Consider the following 23,140-nt stretch of genomic DNA (forward strand, 5'->3'; position numbering starts at 1 on the left):
GGTGTGGAGCTGGGGGTGAGGGGTTGGCTGACAACAAAGGGGCATGGGGGATCTTTAGGGGTGAGTGACTCTCCTATGATCTATGTTCTGCTGATGGTTACATAGATATGTGAGTTTGTCAACAGTCAAAGAACTATATACTAAAAAGGGTAAATTTACTATTAGTAAATGTTCTTCAATAAGTCTAACTTTTATACTTATTTTCAATATAAATATATATATATATATAAACACATGCATACATGTGTATACACACATGTGCTGCCCAGCTGTTTTAATAGTTGAATAATATGCCATTAAATGCAGACATCTATTTTATTTGGCTAGTTCCTTGCTATTGAATGGTTTCCAGGGTTTGGGCATTCTTTTTAATGCTGTGATGCTATGGAAGACAGTAGGGAGTTGGTCCAAGTCTTGGCCAAGCCTGCCCCAGTGCCTCCCCACACATGCTTTCACTCCATCCCTACACAGCCCGGAAATAAGGATTGTTATCTGCTCTACAGAGGATGCAGCTGAACTTAGCAGCGGGGTGGGGGCAGTCACGTGTGCAAGTTGCACAGTCAGGGAGCAGGAGACCGAGGATCCCAAACTGCTTCTGTCTAGCTGGGAGGCCCACGCTCCTTTCCTTACACTGTGCAGCCGGTTGTTAACTAGTGAAAGGAAGTAACTGTGTCTTATTCCTGTTTGCCCCTCCAGAACAACTAATATATAGGAGACTGGACCCAAGATGAGATGCTTCCCAAGAACCAGGGGTTGGCTGGAACTGAACCCCACTCTATAATGCAATAAAGTCAACAGTCTGCCCATGAACTCACTTCTAACGAAGACAAGCCCTTGGTACACCGCGGGGGTGGGGAGCATGATGAAGTCAGCAAATGGTTCTTGAGTGCCTATTGTGCCAGGCACTGAAGTGAGAACAAGTATGTGATGGTGCACCTGTTCCCACTCTCCACCTCAACCCTGGTGCTTAAACAGAGAGCCCGTCCTTACTTGAGGGAGCCAGATGGCTCAGAGCCCCTGCTCACAGAGAAGGTCCAGTGTTCACAGCCAAAGGCAGAAATCTCAGTCAGGTCTCCAAGTCTCGGTCTTGGCTTGACCTGAGACAGGAAAACCAGAGGGGAGGGGAGCCCTGGCAGGGAACATTCTAGAACCTGACCCTCAAGGAACCCCAGTCCAGCCTGCAGGCTCCCTCTGTTCATGACCTGCAGTAAACAGTTGGGAGCCCTTCTTGCACTGGTGAGAAGTCCCTCTCTTTGTGGGATGACTGGGCTGGAAAGAAGCTCTTTAGGAGACAAACGAGAGATGGAGAAGGGGTCCAGAAGGCAGTGTGGGTGGACATGCAGCAGGGGTGTGGGTCAGAGTGATGTACACAAGCTGGGTGTGAGGGCACTGTATGTGCAGAGGATGTGTGTGTCAGCGAGTGAGTCCTGACTCCCAGGAGGTCTGATGTGCCTCCTAAAGGGCCACCTGCCTCCTACTCAGGCATGGTCAGTTTTCGTAAGCATTGCTTTGTGTGTGGTCAGAAAGAATCTGTATTTCACGGTTTACTCTATAAATCAGCTCACAGTTTAGCTCATTGAATCAGGTTGTCGGTACGTTTTGCGAAGTTTCTGTATCTTAGCTGATTTTTGTGTCCCCTTGATTTATCAGATCCTGAGAGAGGCGTATGTAGATCTCCCACTATGGTGAACTGGTCATTTTCTCCTTACCACAGACCAAAATTTTTAATATCTGTTTTAGGATTTGCATTAGATGCAAACAATTTTAGAATTATTAATATCATGCCTTCCTAGGGAAGTGAAGGTTTTATCAGAATCTTTGTGGAGCGTTTCTCAACACCAGCAGTTAATTCTCTGAGTTTCCAGACACCAACTGGGTGCTTAATGAACCGGTTCAATTTTGACACTAAACAGACCTCATAGTGTTAAGCACTCAGTCCCCTTAGACTGTCTCTCTTCACATCAGATGTCTTTCACCACTCACCTGTACTTTCGTCAAAACCCCTCCTACATTTCAATAGTTTTCCAGAACGGCTCACAGAACTCAGAAAGGCACTTTAAATGTTTACCAATTTATTATGATGGATACAATTCAGAAGCAATCAAATGGAAGAGAGGTGGAGGGCAAGGCATGGGGGCAGAGGATGCAAGGAGCTGCCATGTCCTCTTGAGGCAGCCACTCTCCGGATACCTTGGTATGTTCACCACCCAGGAAGTTCATCAAGTCTCCTCACTGAACAGTTTTTATAGAGCTTAATCTTCAGCACCCCCTCCCACGTTCCCTTCTTAGAGATCAGTAGCCTAAAATTTCCAACCCTCTAGTCACTGGGTCTTTCTGATGACCAGCCCCATCCTAAGGCTATCTTAGGGTCTAAGTCACCCCACTAGTACAAACTCAGGTTGATCAAAGGGGTTTCCTTAGAAATAGCAAAAGATAAAGCCTATCACCAAGGAAATTCTGAGGGTTTTAGGAGCTCTGGCCAAGAACCAAGGACAAAGGCCAAGTGTATTTCTTATAATGCCACACTTTTCATCCTTTCTGTCCAGTAATCATTTTTGGTTTAAAGCTTATATTTTCTGATATCAATATAGTTATGCCAGCTTTCAGTTAATTAGTATCAACTAATTAACCAGTTTTTAGTTAGTAGTTGCCTAGTATATCTTCTTTTAATTAAAAATATTACTATAAAATTTATTGAAATAATTTTGAAAGTTTTATTTTGTTTAAATTTTCAAGTTTCAGCTATTTATAAGGTATTTACTATGTAAATGTTTTAATATACAAAAATACTAGTAACATGGCCACTCATATAACTAATGCATGAGTTAAAATCTTATCATGTTTGCTCTATCTGCATCTATTTTTTACACCATGTGTTTTACATAAACGTCATACCTTTATCACACTTAATAAGATTCATGATTCCTTAATATTCTTCATTATCCAGTTCACATTCAAATTTCCCCAGTAAACCTAAATTGCTTTTATAGTCCTTTCTCACATTTAGTTACTTTGTTTCCAACATGTCTTTCAGTCTAGGACAGTTTATACACACCCTCAAATTTTTTCCTTGATAACATTAATGCTTTTAAGACGTCAAATGACTTGTCACATAAACTGTCCATCTTATTAACTTCAGTCTTTATGTCCTTATATTTCAATTGTATCTGCTGTAAACAGTATTCCCTGGATTAGTTTTCTAACCCAGTATAATGTTTGTCTTTTACTTGGCAAGTTTAGTTCATTTATATTTATGGTCACTATCAATATATTTGGAATTAGTTCTTCCATCTTATCTGATTATTTCCACAAATCTCACTTTCTATATGTAATGCTTCATTATTTTTTAATTGAATGAGGTGCTTTTGTTTTGCTTTCTTGCGTTTAATCTACCTCATTCCTTTTTATTTCATAATTAATTTGGAGATCTATACTCCATGGGTCCACATCACATTCTGCCCAGTGTGTGAGAAGGGCCTTCAAGAGACTCCCCTTTAATTTTGGCCTGTGTCCCTTGGGCTTGGCAAACTTGAAAACAGGCATGAGATGTTATAGCAATAGAGCTAAGATAAAACTAAAAGAAACTAACTGGGAGAAAATTATTCTTATGTCAACACTGGGGAAAGAATGAGCATAAGCTTTTCCGAGACCAGGTATGGTCCAAGCAGGAGGGAACTAGAAAGGAGCCATTTATAAGTCCTGTCCAGGATTCCACAGACAGATGGTCCCGAGACAACCAAGGCTGCCAAGGGAAATACTGGCAACCAGATGGAGGGGATGACTTGCCTTGTGGAGGGAAGGACAATTGGCCCCAGCAGGGTGCTTCCAAGGAGCCCACAAAAGCCCCTTTCAGGAAACTGGTCACTTTGAATATCTGCCAAGCCCAGCGAGTAACAGAGGCAGACCCCAAGGGTCCAACCAGGAATGGTCGTACCTCCTTCCCTAACCCCTCCCCAGAGGCCTCAGCAGCACGCAGGTCAGGTATAGGACCATCCCCACCCACACTCCATAAGGTCTGAGGCAGCCTTGTACCATGTGACCTGGCTCTACTGGGCAGAGCTGATTGGTCTACTGGGCCACCTGACCCAAAGGCAGTCAACCAATCAGTAGACAGCTCAGGGTGGTGAGTGAGCCAATCAGATTCTCTCTCAGGAGCTTGTGCTAGGAGCGCCTCGCAGGCCACAGGGAGGGATGAAGCTAACCGGATATGGGAAGAGAAGCCACAGGAGTCGGTGTGGGATCAGAGACTTGGGGGCCGTGACAAGCCCCAAGAGGAGAGGACGCAGGATCACTGCAGGGTGGAACTGATAAGGCAGAGAAAAGCTGCGGAGACCAGGGGAGGTTTTAAACAAGATTGGCCAGAGCATATACTTTTCATTATGGCTGTGGTTTGGTTTGGTTTGAGCCCCACTGGACATCTACGGACTCCAGCTGCTGACTCCTGGAAGCCGGCCTGGGTCTAGTTCCGGGTCAAGGGTCCTGGTTTCCCTTGGTTCGTGTTCTTGCATATCACTCAGGTTTGTCCGTCTTCCTTGCTGTGCACCTGTACCTACACAACTGGAAACACCCATTACTTAAGATAACCAGAGCTGGACTTTGTTTCCTGCGAGTAAAGAACACAGCCCACAAATAGAAAGTGAGAGAAAAGCACCAAAGACCCAGAGCACAGCCTGGCATCAGCAGGAACAGAGCCTCACTGCAATCTCAACAGACTTCATGCCAGGCAGTTCTTGATGCATTATCCCCAATAAAATCTTTCCTTACTGGGCTTTATTTTATTCTTGTGAAAATAAACCTTATTGTAAAATAGAATGAAAACTACAAACCAACGCAGAAACCCTCTAGGAAAAAAAGACCCCCTCAATGTATAAAGTCACTGCAGACAGGACTGTATAAAATCACTGCTTTTGTTTCTTGTTTCTTGAGAACATGACTCCAATGAGGCCCATGGCTGCAAGGCCCACTCCCGCGATGCCAACTGCCATGATGGCATCTCTGACCTGCAAGAGAGAGGACAGTGAGTCAGACTCTGTGTCAGGAAGCTGAGAACAGACTGTACATTCAGCAAGGACATCCAGCTCAGGGAGCTGGACATGCCCCTTAGCTTCCTTGACAAACTCAGGAGTCAACAAATATTGGCAGGGAAATGGGGAGAGAAGGACAGGATGGGAAAGCACTTGGTGGATGGGGCCAGCTGCCAACAAAGTACACAGGCATGAAGAGGGAAACTCCTTTGACCCCGTGAGTTTTTAAAGCAGACAGAGCCCCAGAGGGTGGCTGTAGAAAGGACAGGGAGACGGAGCCAGATGGTTGAAATCCTGGCTGGCCAACAGGGAGCTCTTGAAGTAAGTGTAAAGTTGAAAAGAAATTGCTATTGAATCCTCAATAAACTCTGACCTCTGTCCTACAAATCCCTCACTTATCTTCATCCTTGCTGAATCCCCAGAGCACAGTCCAGCCAACCATTGACCTTTGCATGTTCTTAAATAGATGACTCAACTATGAAAAAGAGTAGTGATGTTAGACTTTAAATTATTAAGATATCTGGGGGAAAAAAGATATCTGACTTGTATTGCTCATAATAGAAAAAAAAAAAAAAACACTGGGGCAAAAGTAAGAGTAAGTTTCATGGTAAAAATTGAATATGTCAAATTTCACTCTTTCCTGAACTCCAACTAAAAATAAAGTAAATCATTAGTTTTAGACATAATTTCACTAGGACTTGGAGAACACTAACTGCAATGAAGGCACAATGCCCCAATCAGGAAAACTGTACTTCTCCCAACTAAAAGAGTATCATGAACATGGATCAAGAAATCTCCCCTGAAACCAACCAGGCATTTAAGCAGAATCAAGATTCAAAAAGGAAAAGATTTCCTTAATGGTTTGATGCCAAGAAATCCAATGAAACCATATATCAGAAATCTCAATAATATAAAGGGTGAAAATGTGGACTTGGAACCCAAAATCCATATCCTTACATGACCCGCCAACTCTGCCCTTGGAACCCTAAGCACAGAGCTTGTCTAGGTTGTATATTTTGTGGCTGCAAAACTCACACATGCCCAACAGACAGAACAATTTGGAAAGCTTCAATGGTTAAAAAATATGTATCTTGGCGCTGCCCAGGCTTATCTGAGCCATAAATGTGTCCAGTAAAGCTATGTGAAATTCCAGGAAATATACCAGTGTAACTAACATCACAAGGTATCCAGAACTGGTATCCTTGACAGCAGAGCACATGATGAGGAAAGCTTGAATGAGGCAACTGACCTAAGTTCCACTGTCAGTCAGTCTTCAGAGCTTCCTGTGAAAGGTAATTAGCCAGGCTTTATGGCACCCGTGGTTCTGTTTTGTTCTTGCGAGGGAACCTGCATATAACCACTTGTATCCAGTGTTTTCCTTGCTAAGCTACATGTCAGGGTGGGAGAAATGGTTTGCAGATAATGGAGTAGGAACAATAAGCCCCCAGTTCTTTACAGAACCTCATAGTGTGAGAAGAAATGCTGATGGAGCCAGTTCATACAAAAGGTACTTTGTCAAGGAAAACAACAATAGCCTCATTGTTTGTGCTCAAGCTTTGTACAAAGTATTTAATTAAATACAAAAAGTAGTATATAGTTAGTCCTGAGGGTGCAAGTTTTACAGAAAGAATGATCTTCCTGGGAGAGACAGTGCTACCTTCAGATGCCATTGATGATTTTCTTGTTGCAAGGCTGCTGGGTCCAGCCCAGCCACTGTGCTGAAATTGCAGTTCTCATCATGAAAATAGGCTACATGGTGTGCATCAGAGGTCTTCAATCAGAATATGATGAAAGAGAAAAATTGTCCTTCATTATCTTTTTTTTTAAAGTGGTCAAACTGTAATTCTATCAGGTTGCAGACAACTAGCTGCTTATGCTAAAACGTCCATTCTGAGTTAAGCCCTGGAATTGTTCCTAGGAAAAAGACAATTTGAATGTGCTTTCTTTACTTTCAGCCATGTTGTAAGTGGATATAAGAAGAGTAATATTACTCATAGAGCAACTGAATTTAGACTATGAGCGGTTACAAACTAAGAATGTTTATAAAATATTTGACATCAAGTTGGCTTTAATATTTACAGTAATTTTTAAATAATGCCCTGCAATTTATCCAGGTTTATGAAATATACACATTACCACTGGCCAAATCTTCAATTTCTACTTATCTTAAAATTTTATCTGATACAGAATAGACTTCAGCCTGAGTGTATAGCTCCTAGTTGCTTTTTTTTTAAAGTACATATTCAATGTACTTATTCACATATTCAATGTGAACATATTCACATATTCAATGTGAAGGCTTATTTACAAAAGCTTACTAAGTATACATTTCTTGAAACCTGAGTATTTTTAGGTAGGTAGATGGAAAATAGGAGAATCTGTTTTAGAATACTCAGGCGTGGAAAGCACAAACTACATTTTAGCTTTAATCCATTGCTTCCCTTTCTAACTGGAAAGTTAGATGGGTCACATGTAGTCTGTTGAAGGAAAATCTAGTCTGCTTTAAAGAGCTGAACACAAATAAACATAATGACTAATCAGATTCTTTTAACACAAACACAAATGTCCTCATGAGTTAAATGAAAAAGAGAGTTGCTGCTTTGACAGCGATTACAAAGAAAACAACTGGGGGACGTTGTCCAGCACCAGCTCCTTTCACCCTCTCTGGTGAGATGGGACAAGTGCAGAAGTTGCATTTTAATTTGGCCACACTGTGTATTATGATCGTTGCTTGCCTTGGCCAGTGATTCTCAAGAAGGGGACAGGCTGGCCTCTGGGAGATATTTGTCAATATCCATAGACATTCTGGCTCTTACACCTGGGGGTGGGAAGGCTACTGGCATCTAGAGGGTAGAAGCCACAGATGCTGCTAAACATCTTGCAACGCACAGAGCAAATCAGGACAATGAAGGCTTAACTTCATTGTCAATGGCCCAAAATGTTAACAGTGCTGAGGTTGAGAAACCCTCATCTAGGCCAAAAAGTAAAAGAGGAAATCTTTGGAAACAGTTTAAATGGCACCTCCTCTTGCTTCATAGTCTATCCTGCTTTCATGTTCTCTGAAGGGGGTCCAGAAGAATTGTTGATGCTGTTTTGCCTTTTCAGGTGTATGAGTGGTGCCTCAAGCTAAAGTCTGAGGAAGAGAAATGTGTCTGGTCAGTGTTGCTTCATTTTTCAGGAAGATGTTCGTAGAAAGAATGAACAATACACAAATATTTCTTGGTTTTTTTACTATCTCAAGATTTGGAATTGTACTTAAATGCTCTAAATATTATTTTTGTGTACTGACAAACGTATTTTACTAGATTATGTAACAATATTGTGTTAAAATGTTCTACTTAAATGAACTTATGAATTTGTTCTTCAGTCTATACTAAAGGACAACTAAAAATGACATGATTAAGAGATATTTTATAAATCTACCAAATCTTCCTGATACAACACGCTAAATTTATTACTTCCCAAATGTGTACAGTAATCTCTTTTTTTATTTTACTGATGCGTAAGAGAGTGGACATTTACCTGAAATTGAAGCCAGGTCTAACTGGGACCTCAACTGTTATGTAGTACCACGAATGATGAAATCTGATTCATTTAGTGTTAGTTTCTCTTTATCCTGATGTCATCATTGCTCCTTTTAAAAAACTTCTATTATACCAAATATACCAGTAAATGTTAGTTTTCTCATTTAAAAAGATAAATAATTGGAAAACAGGAGAGAGAAGATAAGGAAATCAGAAGAGGGCTTCCCTGGTGGCTCAATAACAAAGAATCTGCCTGCCAATACAGGAGACCCGGGTCCCATTCCTGACCCGGGAAGATCCCACCTGCCACAGAGCAACTAAGCCCATGCACCACAACTACTGAGCCTGCGCTGCGAGCCCGGGAGCCGCACCTGCTGAGCCCACGCGCTGCAGCTACTCAGTCCATGTGCTCTAGAGCCACGCTCTGCAGCAAGAGAAGCCGTCGCAACGAGAAGCCTGCACAGCAACGAAGACCCAGCACAGTCAGAAATGAATAAATAAAAATTCTAAAAAAAGAAAATCAGAGGAGCAGTCTAGGGGTACAACCTCTGGAATAAAAGAAGAGAAAATGGAAAACTTCCCAGAACTGAAGAATTGGGGTTTCCACACTGAAAAGAATCATCAAGTTCCCAACACAATTCATGAAAACAGATCCACGCAAGGTTTATCATTGATAGATTTCAGAATGCTGAAGATAAAGAGAAGAGTCTATAAGCTTCCAGAAAGATAAAACTGGTCACATACAAAGGCTCGAAAATCAGAACGAATTCAGACTTCTCAACAACAGTAGCTTAAATGACATAACAATGGAGCGATACCTTCAAATTTGGGGCAAACTTTTTTTTCAGCTTAAAATTCCACCCCCAGTCAAACTATCAATAAAACAGGGTAAAATGAAGATATCTTCAGGCACACACAGTCTTTTTTAAATGCACCCTTTCTCAGAACCTATTCAAGGTGGTATTCCACCAAAACTAGAGAGTAATCCAAGAATGAGAAAGATGTGAGCTTTCTCAGAGGGTAAAAGCATTAATACAGGAGAAAACTGAAGGGTGTCTCCAAAGGCTACTAGTAAAGACAGATACTAGGATGACAGTGTGCATCCAATGTGACTCAGGACAAAGGTTTCGAAGGTCATTTTCCCCAATAGACACATGTACTGATGCCATCCTCCCCCAGATTCCTTCTGTTTGCATCACCTTTGTAACCTAATGAGGTTCCTCTCATGGACCTGCCCAATGACTTTCCCAGAAGGAGGATCTCATAAACTGTCAGAAAAGTTGAATCCAGACTGTGACCCAGAGATTCTGGAACTCTTCACCAAACATTGGCAGTGTTATCCTGTCCATACCTAGGCAGGGGTGTACTTGATATTCCTCGATTTTTATATTAATCGCCTTTCACATTCACATATACATACTTATATATTTATTGCATATATGTACATGTATATGGGTGAAGTAATCAGCATGCAGGTCAGTGTAGTAAACGCCACTGGTTATCAGCAGTATGAGGAAGAAGGCTGAGGATGATCCTTGCTGCTGAATGCCTCCCCAGGATGTCACTGTGGCCCAGACAGGCCAGTGGAAAAGACACTGGGTGAACCAAGAGAAAGAATGAAAATGAGGACCATTATGACTACTTCAACTCCCACAATTTATTAAGAGAATTCTCTTAGTTGCCACTATGCTAAGCATAAGGATGCTCTTATCTAATTCACACAGTAACCCTCCGAGATCAATATCATCATGTGTACTTTACCAAATGGCAACCCACTCCAGTATTCTTGCCTGGAAAATCCCATCGACAGAGAAGCCTAGTGGGCTACAGCCCATGGGGTCACAAGAGTCAGACACGACTGAGCGACTAAACCACCAAGAGTGGTATTTAACCTGAGAGAACTTGAATCAATCCCCAAGGTCATAAAGCTGACAAAAGGCAGAGCTCACATCCAGCCCAGGCCTGCCTGACTCCAGAAGCCCACACTCTTGACCACCACACTGACCAAGGAAGACACCAAATCTCAAAAAGTTATAAAGTAATGAAAATCAACAACTTGATGGATCTTAACCTCACCTTTCCTCAAAAGAAAAAGAAAAATCATACTCTTTTGCATCAACTGGCATCTAAGAACTTTAGGAAATAATGTTGTCACACATACACACACACACACACAAGAGGAGAGGAAGGGCCAGAAAAGGAGGAGAGGAAGTGAGAGAAAATGAGGAGCAAGTTAGTTTCCCAGCAGTGATTCAAAAAAGAGAGTAGCCATGGCTAAAATCAACTAAGTAAATAAACATCTCCTGGGGGCTCCTGGACTGCCCCTTACGGCAGGTCTGAGCACAGCGCTTTTTACAAGCAGGAAAAGTTGTGTCAGACAGACCTGGGATTCAAATCTCACCTCTGCTACTTATCAGCACAGCTGGAGACAGCTCTCAGGAAAAGAGATAACACAGATTTGTTTGATAACATGAAAGGCCACCAACAAGTGCTCTGGGGCTCAAGTTTCTGCATCTGTAAAGCAGAACAATAAAACCCGCCTCTGGGTCTTCCCAGTGCACCAGCCCCGAGCACTTGTCTCATGCATCCAACCTGGGCTGGTGGTCTGTTTCACCCTTGATAATATACATGTTTCAATGCTGTTCTCTCTAAACATCCCACCCTCGCCTTCTCCCACAGAGTCTAAAAGTCTGTTCTGTACATCTGTGTCTCTTTTTCTGTTTTGCATATAGGGTTATCATTACCATCTTTCTAAATTCCATATATACGCGTTAGTAGTGCTCAGCGCTGGTGCACTGGGAAGACCCAGAGGGATTGGGTGGAGAGGGAGGTGGGAGGGGGGATCGGGATGGGGAATACATGTAAATCCATGGCTGATTCATGTCAATGTATGGCAAAAAACCACTACAATATTGTAAAGTAATTAGCCTCCAACTAATAAAAATAAATGGGAAAATAAATAAATAAAGAACAAAGATTACCAATTAAAAAAAAAAAAAAAAAACGCCTCTGGGGCTGTGGGAAGGGTCCATGTCAGGGCCAGGTGGCCAGAGATGGCTGGGCAACCGGGCTGACAGTGATGCCTGTGCTCAAGTCTTCAGCCTGCATCCCCTAACGCCAATTGTCTGCGATGCCCATCACCTCACCCCTGTCCCCACCCTGACTGTGATGCTCTTGAGGGCAGAGTTCTGTCTCTGCTATCCTGTCTTGTTTGTGAGCCTGTCTCCACCCCAGCCGAGTCCACACTGATGCCTGCATCAGCTGAGAAAATGGAGAAGGGGACGCACTGAGGACCCACCTGGTCGCTGCGGGGAACCCCGTAGCGCAGCTCATTGACGAAGTGCTCGCAGTTCTCGCTGGTCAGCTTGTAGAGGACCTCCTGGCCCACCAGCTCCTCTGCCCGCTGGACGATTTTGCTGGGAGGCAATGGCGAGTATCTGCCGTCATGCTTGTTGTTGACGTGGTACCGGTCTCTCCCGACCACGTCACACAGCCGCTCCTTCTTCACGAAGGCCTTGTCAGCCAGTGCAGACATGACACTGGCCGCACCAGCTCCTGGGATTTCGCCTGTGGATTCAGGATGAGGAACACGATTGGTCCTGGCCGGCCCCGAGCCGAGCACCCACCGCATCCACCAGGGGATGAGCAGATGAGTCAGGGTCAGAGCTGTGTGGCTTTGGATAAGACCCTTGTGGTCTCTAGTCCCTGGTTTCCTTATCTGAAATGAGGAGTGAAGTTCCATAATTTGTTGTGATTTTTTTAACCTAGAGAAGCTGGCCTTGTACACCCTGTGACACTCCAGTGGCCCTCTGATTGTGCAAATAAAGGCTCTGAGCACACCCACCTCCCTGGGAGAACGGAGTGTTAATTTTTTGTGATCCCGCCAAGACTCCACTTCCCTGACACACACAAAGCTGATGACTGCAGAAAAGGTGGATGGATTTGGGGAACAGATGCCATTTCCCTTGGAGCAAAGGGACCAAAGCCCCACGGCTGCTCCTAGAGGTATGACACCAGGGAGATTCAAGGGGTACACTGGCATGGCCCTGGCCAACGCTGAGGGGCTAGAAGGTGCAACAGATTTCCAGAAGTGACACTGCCTTGAAGAAAGGGATTTGGGGTCAATACAGGGAACAGGATGGTGTGGAGTGAAAGCTGGTACCCACACAGAGATCCCTCTTGAGGTCACCAGCTTATATCATGTAGGGAGGGTATGATGACTGAAAACTGGGCTTGCACTAAAGAGGTGGACCGCAGGGAACATCACAGAGGAGACTTGTGTCCCTCAGAGAGCCTCTGTGGCCCTGCCATGATCAGGAACCCCTAGGTTTCTCCCAGGAGGGGAAGCATCCCATTACACGGGGCAGGACCCATCTTGCACTGTGACGCCACGTGACAGCAACAAGCAATGGCCAGAGGGTCTGATCAGAATGCAGGTCCTGTTTTGCTTGGCTTTCCAAAGAGGACCAAACCCCTCTGCCCAGAGAACAACTATGAAATCTGGAAAATCAGAGGAATTCAGACTTCCTTCTAGTAGGGCAGGAGATGCTTAAAGGATTCAGTGAAATAAATAAGAAGGTGCTGTGTTTGAGCCCTGACTCTGTGGAAAGGGTCATTGTGGGGACTGGATCAGGGGAGCTCCAGAGGCCCATCCACCTTCAGCCCCTCCTCGGGCAGGTAGGGGGCTGGGACTGGGGAGAGGCAAGCTAGGTGCCTAGGGCACAGGATTTCGGGAGGTCCAGCTCCAGAGGTGCAAGTTCAGAGTCAACACCCAACAGTGAGGGCTTCCTTACACTCCACACGCTGGGTGCCTCCCTGGTGAGGGTGTGCACAGGCTCAGAGGCAGAAGCAGTGGGTGCTGATTCTGGTCCCATCACTGCACGCTCTTGACCTGTCACTTAACTTAGCTGAGCCAACACTGGGAATCCACAAATACAAGCTAAGATGGATTCATGAACACACATCACTTTAGGAATTTAAAGGTTCCTTTTAAAAGAATTATTTTACTTTTTAAAGTTAGTCTATTAAACAAAATACTAATTAAACAATTGGAGAAAGGGCACTTGGATATAGCTAACACTCGATGACTGAATTTGGGGGAAGCTCAGACTTGACAGTAGAGCCTCAGGTTTAAAGGCAGGAAATAGAGAGTGAGAGCCAGGGTTTGAGTCCTACCTCCAGGACTTTCCTGCTATGTGACCTTGGACAAGTTGCTTAGCTTCTCTGCACCCCCATTCCCTGTAGAAAAGGCCCAATAAATTCCACCTGTGCCTACAGTGGTGGACGGGGAGCTGCAAGGATTTAAGAAACTGACTCATTAAGGTGCCTCCCCCAGTGCCTGGCATAGGGTTAGTGCCCAGCAAGTATCTGCTCTCATTAGCACTGGGTTGTTCTCTAAGTTTCCTTCCGGCTCTGACTTCCACCATTTTCTCAGTAGTATGAGGTCAGTCTCCCCCTTGCCTCACCTATTTCACAAGATTCCTGTGAAGCTCCAATGAGAAGATGCAGATAGGAGCATCTTTTCCCTTTAAGGAGCATCGCTCACCCAGTGATGGGTGTCACACTGTCCACCCAGATCCCTGTCATGCCTTCCCGTCCAGCAGTTACACCCACTCAGCACAGTCAGTCAATACTGAGGCCCTACTATGTGCCAGGCCTTGTCCAAGGTGCTGAAGAGGAACATGCACTAGACAGCCCACCTGCCCTCAACTAGTTTATGCTCTGGTAAAAGGACACTGACAATGAACAAATAGAAAAAATAAAATACTTTTAGGTTTTGAAAAGGCTGTGGGGAAGATTAGGTGAAGTCACACAGAGAGGATGACCATGGGAGGCTGCCCCTGCTCAGACTGGGGAGGGCCACACCCAGGAATGGCCATTTGAGTTGAGACTTGAATGATGAAAGGGAAGCAGCTGCACTGAGAGCCAGGAAAGAGCATCACAAGCAGAAGGGAGAGCAAAAGCAAGGACCTCAGGCAGGAAGGCTGCAAGAAGGCCAGTGTGGCTGAAGTCTTGTTGGAGAACAAGAATAATGTTGGGGTCCCCGGTTACCCACAGCTCCCCCATCCCCCCTGCTCTGGCCTCAGCATGGTGGAGGCCCTGGGTGCCCTTACTTGGCGGGGCCAGGTGGACCACATATCCGTTGCCAATGTAGACGGCCCAGTGTCTGTAGAAAGGGCGGAAAATCTCAATCAGGTCTCCAGGCTGGGGTTCAGGCTGCAAAACCAAGAAAAGGGCTGTTAGAGGTGATGGGAGAGCCGGGAAGCAGGGCAGGGCTCAGCCCAGAGGGAGCAGCTCAGCGGCCTTCATCTCCCAGCTCTCCAGGACGTCCTCCCGAGCCCACCTGGCCATGTCAGTGCCCGGTCCACTTCACACACGTGTCCCAGAATTGCAGGGACTACAGGCCTGCCCATCTGTCATTACAACTTGCAAAGTGCACACCTAAAGGGTTTTTTCATTTGCTGGGGCTTCTACCTTCTTGTTACTCTTAATATTATTTACTGAACTCAAACTCTAAGTCAAGCACTCTGCTAAGTGTTTCACAGGTGCAGCTCAATAAATTCACACAACCCACCTATGAGGTGGGCACTTTTGTGAACCCCGTGTGAGGAAAGAGGAAATCAAGGCTCAGAGATGGAAAGGAGATTCTGCAATATCACACAGCCCCTGAGTGATGTGACCAGGACTCAGCGCTAGGCCGCCTGATTCCCACGCCATCGTCTTGACCCCCTCAGTGACCTCAGGCAAGCACACGGGTTATCTGCCTAGAGCTGCCCACCCGGGGACCCTGCAGAGGCCGTCACATCCGGGGGATGGTATTCCACAGACACTCCCCTACCCGACCCAGAGCCTGGTGAAGGGTGGTGGCAGCCTCTGGCAGTAATGGCCCCTGGCTGCTCATCCTGAGGGTAAGAGCGCTGCGTGCGTGTGTGACAAGCGACGGAACACTCTCCTCTGCACTGTGCTCACTCCTCTCCTTCTGACACCGGATTGTGGTCTCCCACACTAAGCAATTCAGTCCTCGGTGCACACTGACTGGGCGTCCCACAGTTGAACTCAGTTCTGACACTGACGGCCCAGAGTCAGCCCAGACCCCACAGGTTTAGTCCCAGGAGACTGAGCTTCGGATGCCAGGTGCAAGTTGCAGGTTGTTACCTGCGCTCTGAACAACTGGCTGTAAATGATGGTTCTCACGGCCCCTGTCCTGGGGTTCAGTGGTTTGCCGGAACAGCTCATAGAGCTCCGGGAAATAGTTTACTTGCTAGATGACCAGTTTACTAGAAAATATCCAACTCAGGAATGCAGAGGGCAAGCTGTGGGGCAGGGAGGGATTCAGAGCATCCCTGACCCCTCTGGGGACCACTGCTCTCCAGGACCTCCACGCTCTCCACAACACCCCAGCTTAGCAGTTTTATGGAGGCTTTATTATGTAGGCTCAGTTGATGAGATCATTGCCTACTGGTGATTAATGCTACTTCCAGCTCTTTGGTCACCTGGTCAGTTGAAAAGGGCTTCTTCTCAATGATGAAACACATTCCTCTCTCCGCCACTGCTCAGGAAATTACTCGGGCTTTAGAAGCTCTGTGGCAGGAACCTGGGACCAGGACTAAATACGCATTTCTCATTAAATCACAGTGGGTGTGTGTGGGAGTGAGGGTGTGCATGCGTGTGCAGGGGAAGGTGGGAAGGATGCTGAAACGCTCCTCAGAGCCCCGCCCTGTGATGGGAGCAGTGGCCAGAGCCTGAGAGCGCTCAGGAGAGCTTCAAGATCACTGTCACTCAGTGTACTGAGGTCCCAGTACCAGATACTGTGCTAAGTGCTGGAGGTGGGGGCACTCTGATCTGGACTTCCCTCGTCCTAACCAACCGTAAATCTCTTTGGGACACCTGGAGACAGAGCCCCTCAGAGGTTGTTCGGGGCCTCTGTCCTTTCCCGCTCACCCCTTGCTGTTCGGGGAGAGACCCACAGGGTCTGTCCACATCCCACCTCCAAACTCTGGCCTGACTGAGAGATTCCAGCAAAGATGAGTAGGGAGTGTGGACTTCCCCATGTATGGCCTCCCCTAGGACAGCAATGATGGGTAGTTGGAATAGCCCATCATCACTCTACAGTGGCTGTGAAGCAGGGTCAAGGGCAGTTCATTTCTATTTATAGAAGCACTAAAACTGCCAAGAAGCATCCCACGTGGCAGGAAGTATACAGACAAATCATGTTGTCTTATTGCAGCAATTATAATTTATTTTCCCAGAAAAAGGCACCCAGACCTTACTGAGAATCTATTTCAGAACACTGGACAATGGTTACAACTTACAAATCCCATTTGTTTTCCAAAACAAAGGAAAAAAATGTATATTAATTGTTGGGTAAGAGTTACAGGTCCTCAAGGATCCCCAGAAGGGAATTTAACTGGGCGGTTCCATGAATACGCCAGGACATAAAGGCAAGGCAGAGACCCAGCCCTAAGGGAGCCTAAAGATTAGAAAAGGAGACATTTTGGACTTGAGTAATATGTCGGCTTCCCTGGTGCCTCATACGTTACAGAATCTGCCTGCAATGTAGAAGACACAGGTTCGATCCTTCGGTGAGGAAGATCCCCTGGAGAAGGCAATGGCAGCCACCCAAGTATTCTTGCCTGAGATTTCCACGGACAGAGGAGCCTGGTGGGCTACAGTTCATGGTGTCACAAAAAGTCGGACACAACTGAGCAACTGACATTTTCACTTAATATGCTGTCGAGTAATAAGCAGCCTGTAGGTATGCAGACCCAAGGAGCTCACTGTGTCCCAAGCAAATCACAATGAAAGAAGACCCATGCAGAGAAACATGTTTACTACACACACACACACAGAGCAACAAAAATATCTACAAAGAAACTCAGACTCTGTAACACTGAATACTGATGCTAAGTGAAAAAAGCCGTACCAAAAATCTACATACAGTAAAAATCTACATACTGTGTGATTCCATTTATATGTCATTCCAAAATAGCCATCACTATTAGGACAGAAAAGTAATCCATGATTTCCAGGGGCTACAAGGGATGAACAAGGAAGGGGTATGAGGGGATTTTGGAGCAATGAAAGTTTCTGTACTATTCTGTATTTGATCATGGTAAATGGTTACTCAATTGTATATGTTTATCAAAACCCATTGAACTGAACACCAAAGGGAGTAAATTCGACCTTAATTTTTTAATTAATAAAATTTTTTAACTTTGAAAAATGGAAATTTACAGTTTGAAAGCAAAAAAGCTATGCTTTTTTAATACTCAATCATATTGCCTTTCTCTTATAAAAGGCAAAAGGCACATATTTCCAAATATAAACTAGCTTAAAACATGCCACCACTCAAGGAAACTTCTTTTTAAAAATTATCTGAAAGGTGATGGATTCACCCACGGGGCCCTGTGCACTAGTTAGAAGCAAGGACTCGATGTTCATGTGACCACATGGACAATCTTAGCTACAGTGCTGAGTGGAAAAATGAAGACTGAGCTCTGCAAAATACCACTTATATAAATTAAAGACACCCACACACAAACCAATAATACACATCTTATCAGAACCATACCCAAAAAAATTATTTTTAAAAAGCAACAACAAAAGAATCTCAAAAACACACACATCATTTTAGAAACTAAAGAATACATATTAAACATATTGGGATGCTAGCTAGCCATTGGGAAGATGGAGAGAAAAGTGATGATATAATGGAACTTAAAAGTAAACAGAAGACAAGACATCTTGCAAGGACCAGTGAGGACAGGTTGCCATGAACAGAAGACATGAATAATTCACACTCTTTCACTAAACTCTACCTGGAGAAACAACTGCTTAATGATACACACAGCCAACTGTGCTCAATCAAAATTAAAAACTCAAGAAATCATGTTATAAGTTTAGAAATATGAGAACTACAGTCCTTGGGCCCATTGTGTGCCTCTGCTTATTTTTGTCTGCTGGCAAAGAATAATGTTTACATATTTTAATGGTTGGGGGAAAAGTCAAAAGAAGAATATATTGTGACACAAGAAATTATATGAAATTCAAACTCCAGTGTCTATAAAGTTTTATTGGCACACAGCCATGCCCATCAGTTGTGGCCAATGCTGTTTTCTCTCTATGGCAACAGAGACCAGACATAGTAAAATGTTCCCTCTCTGGCCCTTAAGTTTGGATCAACAGTGACCCGTCCCTCACTCAGCTTGATCCCCAGCCCTAAAATCCAGTGGTTCTTCTCCCAGGAACAGGTGAGCCAGCAGGAAGCCAGAAATTCTCCCGAGCACAGTAGCCAGGGCTCTCCCACACAACACAGGCAATGACAAAGGCAAAGCTGAGACTCTGTGCCCACAGGATTTCAGAACAAAAAGTCTTTATGCTCTCCACAAAAGCACAGCTTATAATGAGCTGTGTAACAGCCATTTTCCTTAGCAAGCAAATGGGGAACAATGTCTGGCCTCCGCAATTCGTATCGGAAAAACAACCTAGACAACCATTAATAAGGACCAGTGAAATAAATTATCTTATATGTGTATGTATATACAGCCAATAGAGGGAACAGGTTGGTTTTACATGAGCAGACACAGAAGCAATCAAAAAAATAAGCTGGAAAACATTATCCCATTTTTGTTTAGAAAACATCATTGTGATTGAAAACATATTGCTTTTATGTGAAATCTAAAACTAGGCTACAAATAAACTTATCTACAAAACAGAAATAGAGTTACAGATGTGGAAAATAAACTTATGGCTCTGGGGGGAGCAGAGCAGGGAGAAATAAACTGGAAGATTGCTATTGACATGTACACACTACTATATACAAAACAGATAACTAATAAGCACCTACTGTATAGCACAAGGAATTCTACTCAATACTCTGTAATGGCTTATATGGGAAAAGAATCTAAAAGAGTGGGTATATGTATACATATAACACATTCACTTTGCAGTATACCTGAAACTAACACAACATTGTAAATCAACTATAGCCATATAAAAATTATTTTTTTTAAAAAATTGTACACTTATAAGCAAAACATATTATACACTATGTACGAGCTACAGAAAATACATCAAACTGTTATATACTATATACAGTGGGGGATTGGGATTCAGAGACTTTTACATTTTATGTTATATTATTTTATTATTTTTAATCAATGTGAATTACTTTTATGATAAAAAAAATTTTAATAATTTTAGATGGGAAAAAAATCCTTCATACTGATGACCTTGCAGTTTTTTAATTGGAAAATGTGAATATTTTCTGTCACCAAAACCTCTTAAAACCACCTTTCATTTGAAGCTTGTAAATATTACCAAGATAATAATGCTTAAAAATCATTAACATCTAAATGTATCAAGAACACATAAAACCACAAAATAAAACCGAAAATAATATAGGTGGATACATGTCAGATCTTGGAATAGAGAAAGACATTCTAAAGACAAAGTCCAAAGAAAAAGGTATAAAGTAAAAGGTTGAAAGTTTTTATAGGTTTCCGTGGTGAAGAATCTACCTACCAACGCAGGAGACAAAAGTTTGACCCCTGATCAAGGAAAATCCCACATGCCTTGGAACAATTACACCCGTGTGCCAAAACTATTGAGCCTGTACTCTAGGCCCAGGCGCCGCAACTACTAAAGCCAACGCACCCTAGAAGCCATGCTCGGCAACAAGAGACGCCTCTGCAACTAGAGAGAAGACCTCGCTCATCGCAACTAGGGGAAAACCTCGCAGCAATGAAGAGCCAGCACAGCCAAAAATAAACAAATAAATAATAAACATTTGGGGGGAAAAGTTTTTATGATTGAAAAAATGTTAAAGCACTTCTTATTTAAACTTTCTATCATTGCCTATTATGTTCACACTCCCTTTTAAGAGAAGATGACCAGCCACAATCCCGACTGCCCCGGCAGCCATATTTTATACCACGTGACCACCGCATCCCAGCCTCCGCCAGCTGGACCAGAAAAAGGCACGGACCCCAAGGAGGTCAGCGTCCTGGGATCCTCCGTGGTCCTCTCTCTCACTCTCAAAAATCTGAAGCAAGTAATTTTAAAAACAGCTTTTGACACAAGAGCTAAAATTGAAAAATCATGACACGGGGGAGACAAGAGCGACCCCAGTGAACCACAGGCCAAACCAAGGGTTGGAGTTCTCACACCCACTATGACCAAGCAGAAGACCCCTGTGGACAGTGGGAGAGAAAGAAGCAGGCACGTCAAGAATAGCTAGCTGAGTCACACCATGGGTGGAGCACTAGAGATGCACAATTTCAGCTGTGGAGTGCCTGGAATCACCATGATCCTGAACTGCCTCCCAGCCCCTGGGAGGCCCAGCCTTATTATAGCTCCTGTACTTAGGTTTTCCCCTTACCCCTCCACATGTGTCATTAGAATAAACCTTCTTTACTTGAGCTAGCTTAAGTGGGCTGCTTGTAATCAAAAGAGCCAGACCAGAAAATTCTGTGCACTGAAAAAAACACCACAAACTACCATGACTAACTGGAAGAAAATGACAGCCTTAATATATAAAGAATTTTCATGAACCAATAAAAAATTTAAACACTGAAACAGGGGAAAAAATGGAGACAAGGTATAATAAATAATTTTAAAAAGAGAAATATATATTACCACTAACACAAGAAAACTTATTCTATCTCACTAGTAATCAAATAAAAGTAAATTAAAAACAGTTCAGGGGAAATACTAATAGTAAATATAAGAAAAGATGCAGGTAAACAGGTACCCTCAGTCACTGTTGATAGGAGTATAAATCAGTACAACTTTTCTGAAGGTCAATTTGGCAATTTGTATCACTAACCTTAAAAATGGGCTTCCAGGTGGCACGAGCGGTAAAGAACCCGCCTGCCAATGCAGGAGACATAAGAGACGTGGGTTGGATCCCTAGATCAGGAAGATCCCCTGGAGGAGGGCATGGCAACCTACTCCAGTATTTTTGCCTAGAGAATCCCTTGGACAGAGGAGTCTGGCAGGCTACGGTCCATAGGTTCGCAAAGAGTCAGACACAACTGAAGCAACTTAGTACACACCCATGCATGCACACAACCTTAAAAATATTCATATTCTCTGACCCACATCTTTATAGACCAGATCTTAACAATAACCTGAAATGCCTACAAAAGATGTCACAAAATCACATCTAATGACAAAACAATAGATATCTAAATATCCTATATAAAGATATTAGTTAAATCTTGCCATATTTATAGTATACTGTACAGTTATGTTTTAAAAGTTATATTTTAAAAGAATACTCAAGGACAAGAAATGTCTGTAATATAATGGTTAATAAAAAGGTTTTACAGTCAAGGATAACTCAATTTTTTAAGTTAGAAAAAAAACCTTTACACAAAATGGTATTTTTTTTTAAACTTTGTTCCAAAAGGAAAACCGACACATTAAAAAAAAAAAACTGGAAATACACCAAAATGTAAACAGTGTTTATTACTAGTTGTGGAATTTGGGATATTAATTTTCTTTTTAATTCTTTTCTAGTTTACCAGAGGTGTAAATACATATATATTTGTTTTAGAATCAGAAAACAATATAAAGCTTGATAAACATCAGTGTGCTCAATCTGGGGTAATCCCTACAATTACTATTATGTAACAAAATAAATACACAAAAGACTAGAAAGATATATACCAACATCCTAACAGATTCCCTCCAGGTGCTCAGGCTAAAGGTGGTTGTTGTGATTATTTTGTTTCTTTCCATTTTTCTGCGTTTTCCAGCTTTACTGCAATGAGCATTTTTAAGTTTATAGCATACTTTCCAGCTTTATTATTTCTCCACTTTATTATGAAGATTTTTCAAATGCTCAAAGTTGAAAGCATTTCTTAGTGAACATATACCCACCACCTAGATTCTACCATTGTGTTATTGTATTTACTTTATCACATATATATCCACCTATTCATTCCAACTGTATATGTCTTTAAACTCCTCTTACGTCTGTGAGAGGCAGAAGTAAAGCACTGAGGGCGTCTGGGACAATGACAACAATAACAACAGCAGTAAAACAAGCATGTGATGTACTCTCACACTGATGGGCTCCAGAACTCACTGGGTTCCTGACCTCAAGCCTCCAGCCTTTATTCCGAGCTATGGTCTCAGACCCAAGCCTTGCCCAAGTTACAGGAGAGGAGGTTGCCAGCATGCATGCAGAATCACCCTGCCCTTAACAAACACCCTCTCCCACCTCAGGGAAGTGGTGTAACTGGTCAACGATACCCCTTGAGAATTCTTTCACCTTGGGGATGCTCACCTCTGCCTGGGAGGGTCAAAGGACTCATTCATTTGCTCATTCATTCAACAAAGGCTCACAGAGCTGGGTACCTGGGCTATGCCCATGAACAAAGCCAAGATACCTATCTTCATAGAGCTCTTGTTCAGTATCAGAGAGAGAGAGAGAAATTCTTCAAATGCATTTAAAGCCTCAGCGTGGGTGCGCTTAGTTGCTCGGTCCTGTGTGACTCTTTGTGACCCCATGGACTGTAGCCCATCAGCCTCCTCTGTCCATGGGATTCTCTAGACAAGAATACTGGAGTGAGTGGCCATTCTCTT

At 43.5% G+C, this 23,140-nt stretch overlaps 1 protein-coding gene across 4 annotated transcripts in view; it reads right to left on the minus strand.

The window, feature by feature from the left end:
- Positions 1 to 2,051: 2,051 nt before the first annotated feature.
- LOC122431107 (phospholipase A and acyltransferase 3) overlaps positions 2,052 to 23,140 on the minus strand; it is a 31,347-nt gene continuing 10,258 nt past the window's right edge. For all 4 annotated transcript variants that reach the window (XM_043452185.1, XM_043452184.1, XM_043452186.1 and 1 more), the window contains exons 3-5: positions 14,662 to 14,764; positions 11,847 to 12,115; positions 2,052 to 5,000 (exon numbers count right to left, since the gene is read on the minus strand). In XM_043452185.1, coding sequence (XP_043308120.1) covers positions 4,899 to 5,000; positions 11,847 to 12,115; positions 14,662 to 14,764 — 474 coding nt within the window. In that variant the 3' untranslated portion in view covers positions 2,052 to 4,898. The remainder of the gene's footprint in view (positions 5,001 to 11,846; positions 12,116 to 14,661; positions 14,765 to 23,140) is intronic.

The sequence above is a fragment of the Cervus canadensis genome, chromosome 29 (assembly GCF_019320065.1).
Source record: "Cervus canadensis isolate Bull #8, Minnesota chromosome 29, ASM1932006v1, whole genome shotgun sequence".
Taxonomy (NCBI): domain Eukaryota; kingdom Metazoa; phylum Chordata; class Mammalia; order Artiodactyla; family Cervidae; genus Cervus; species Cervus canadensis.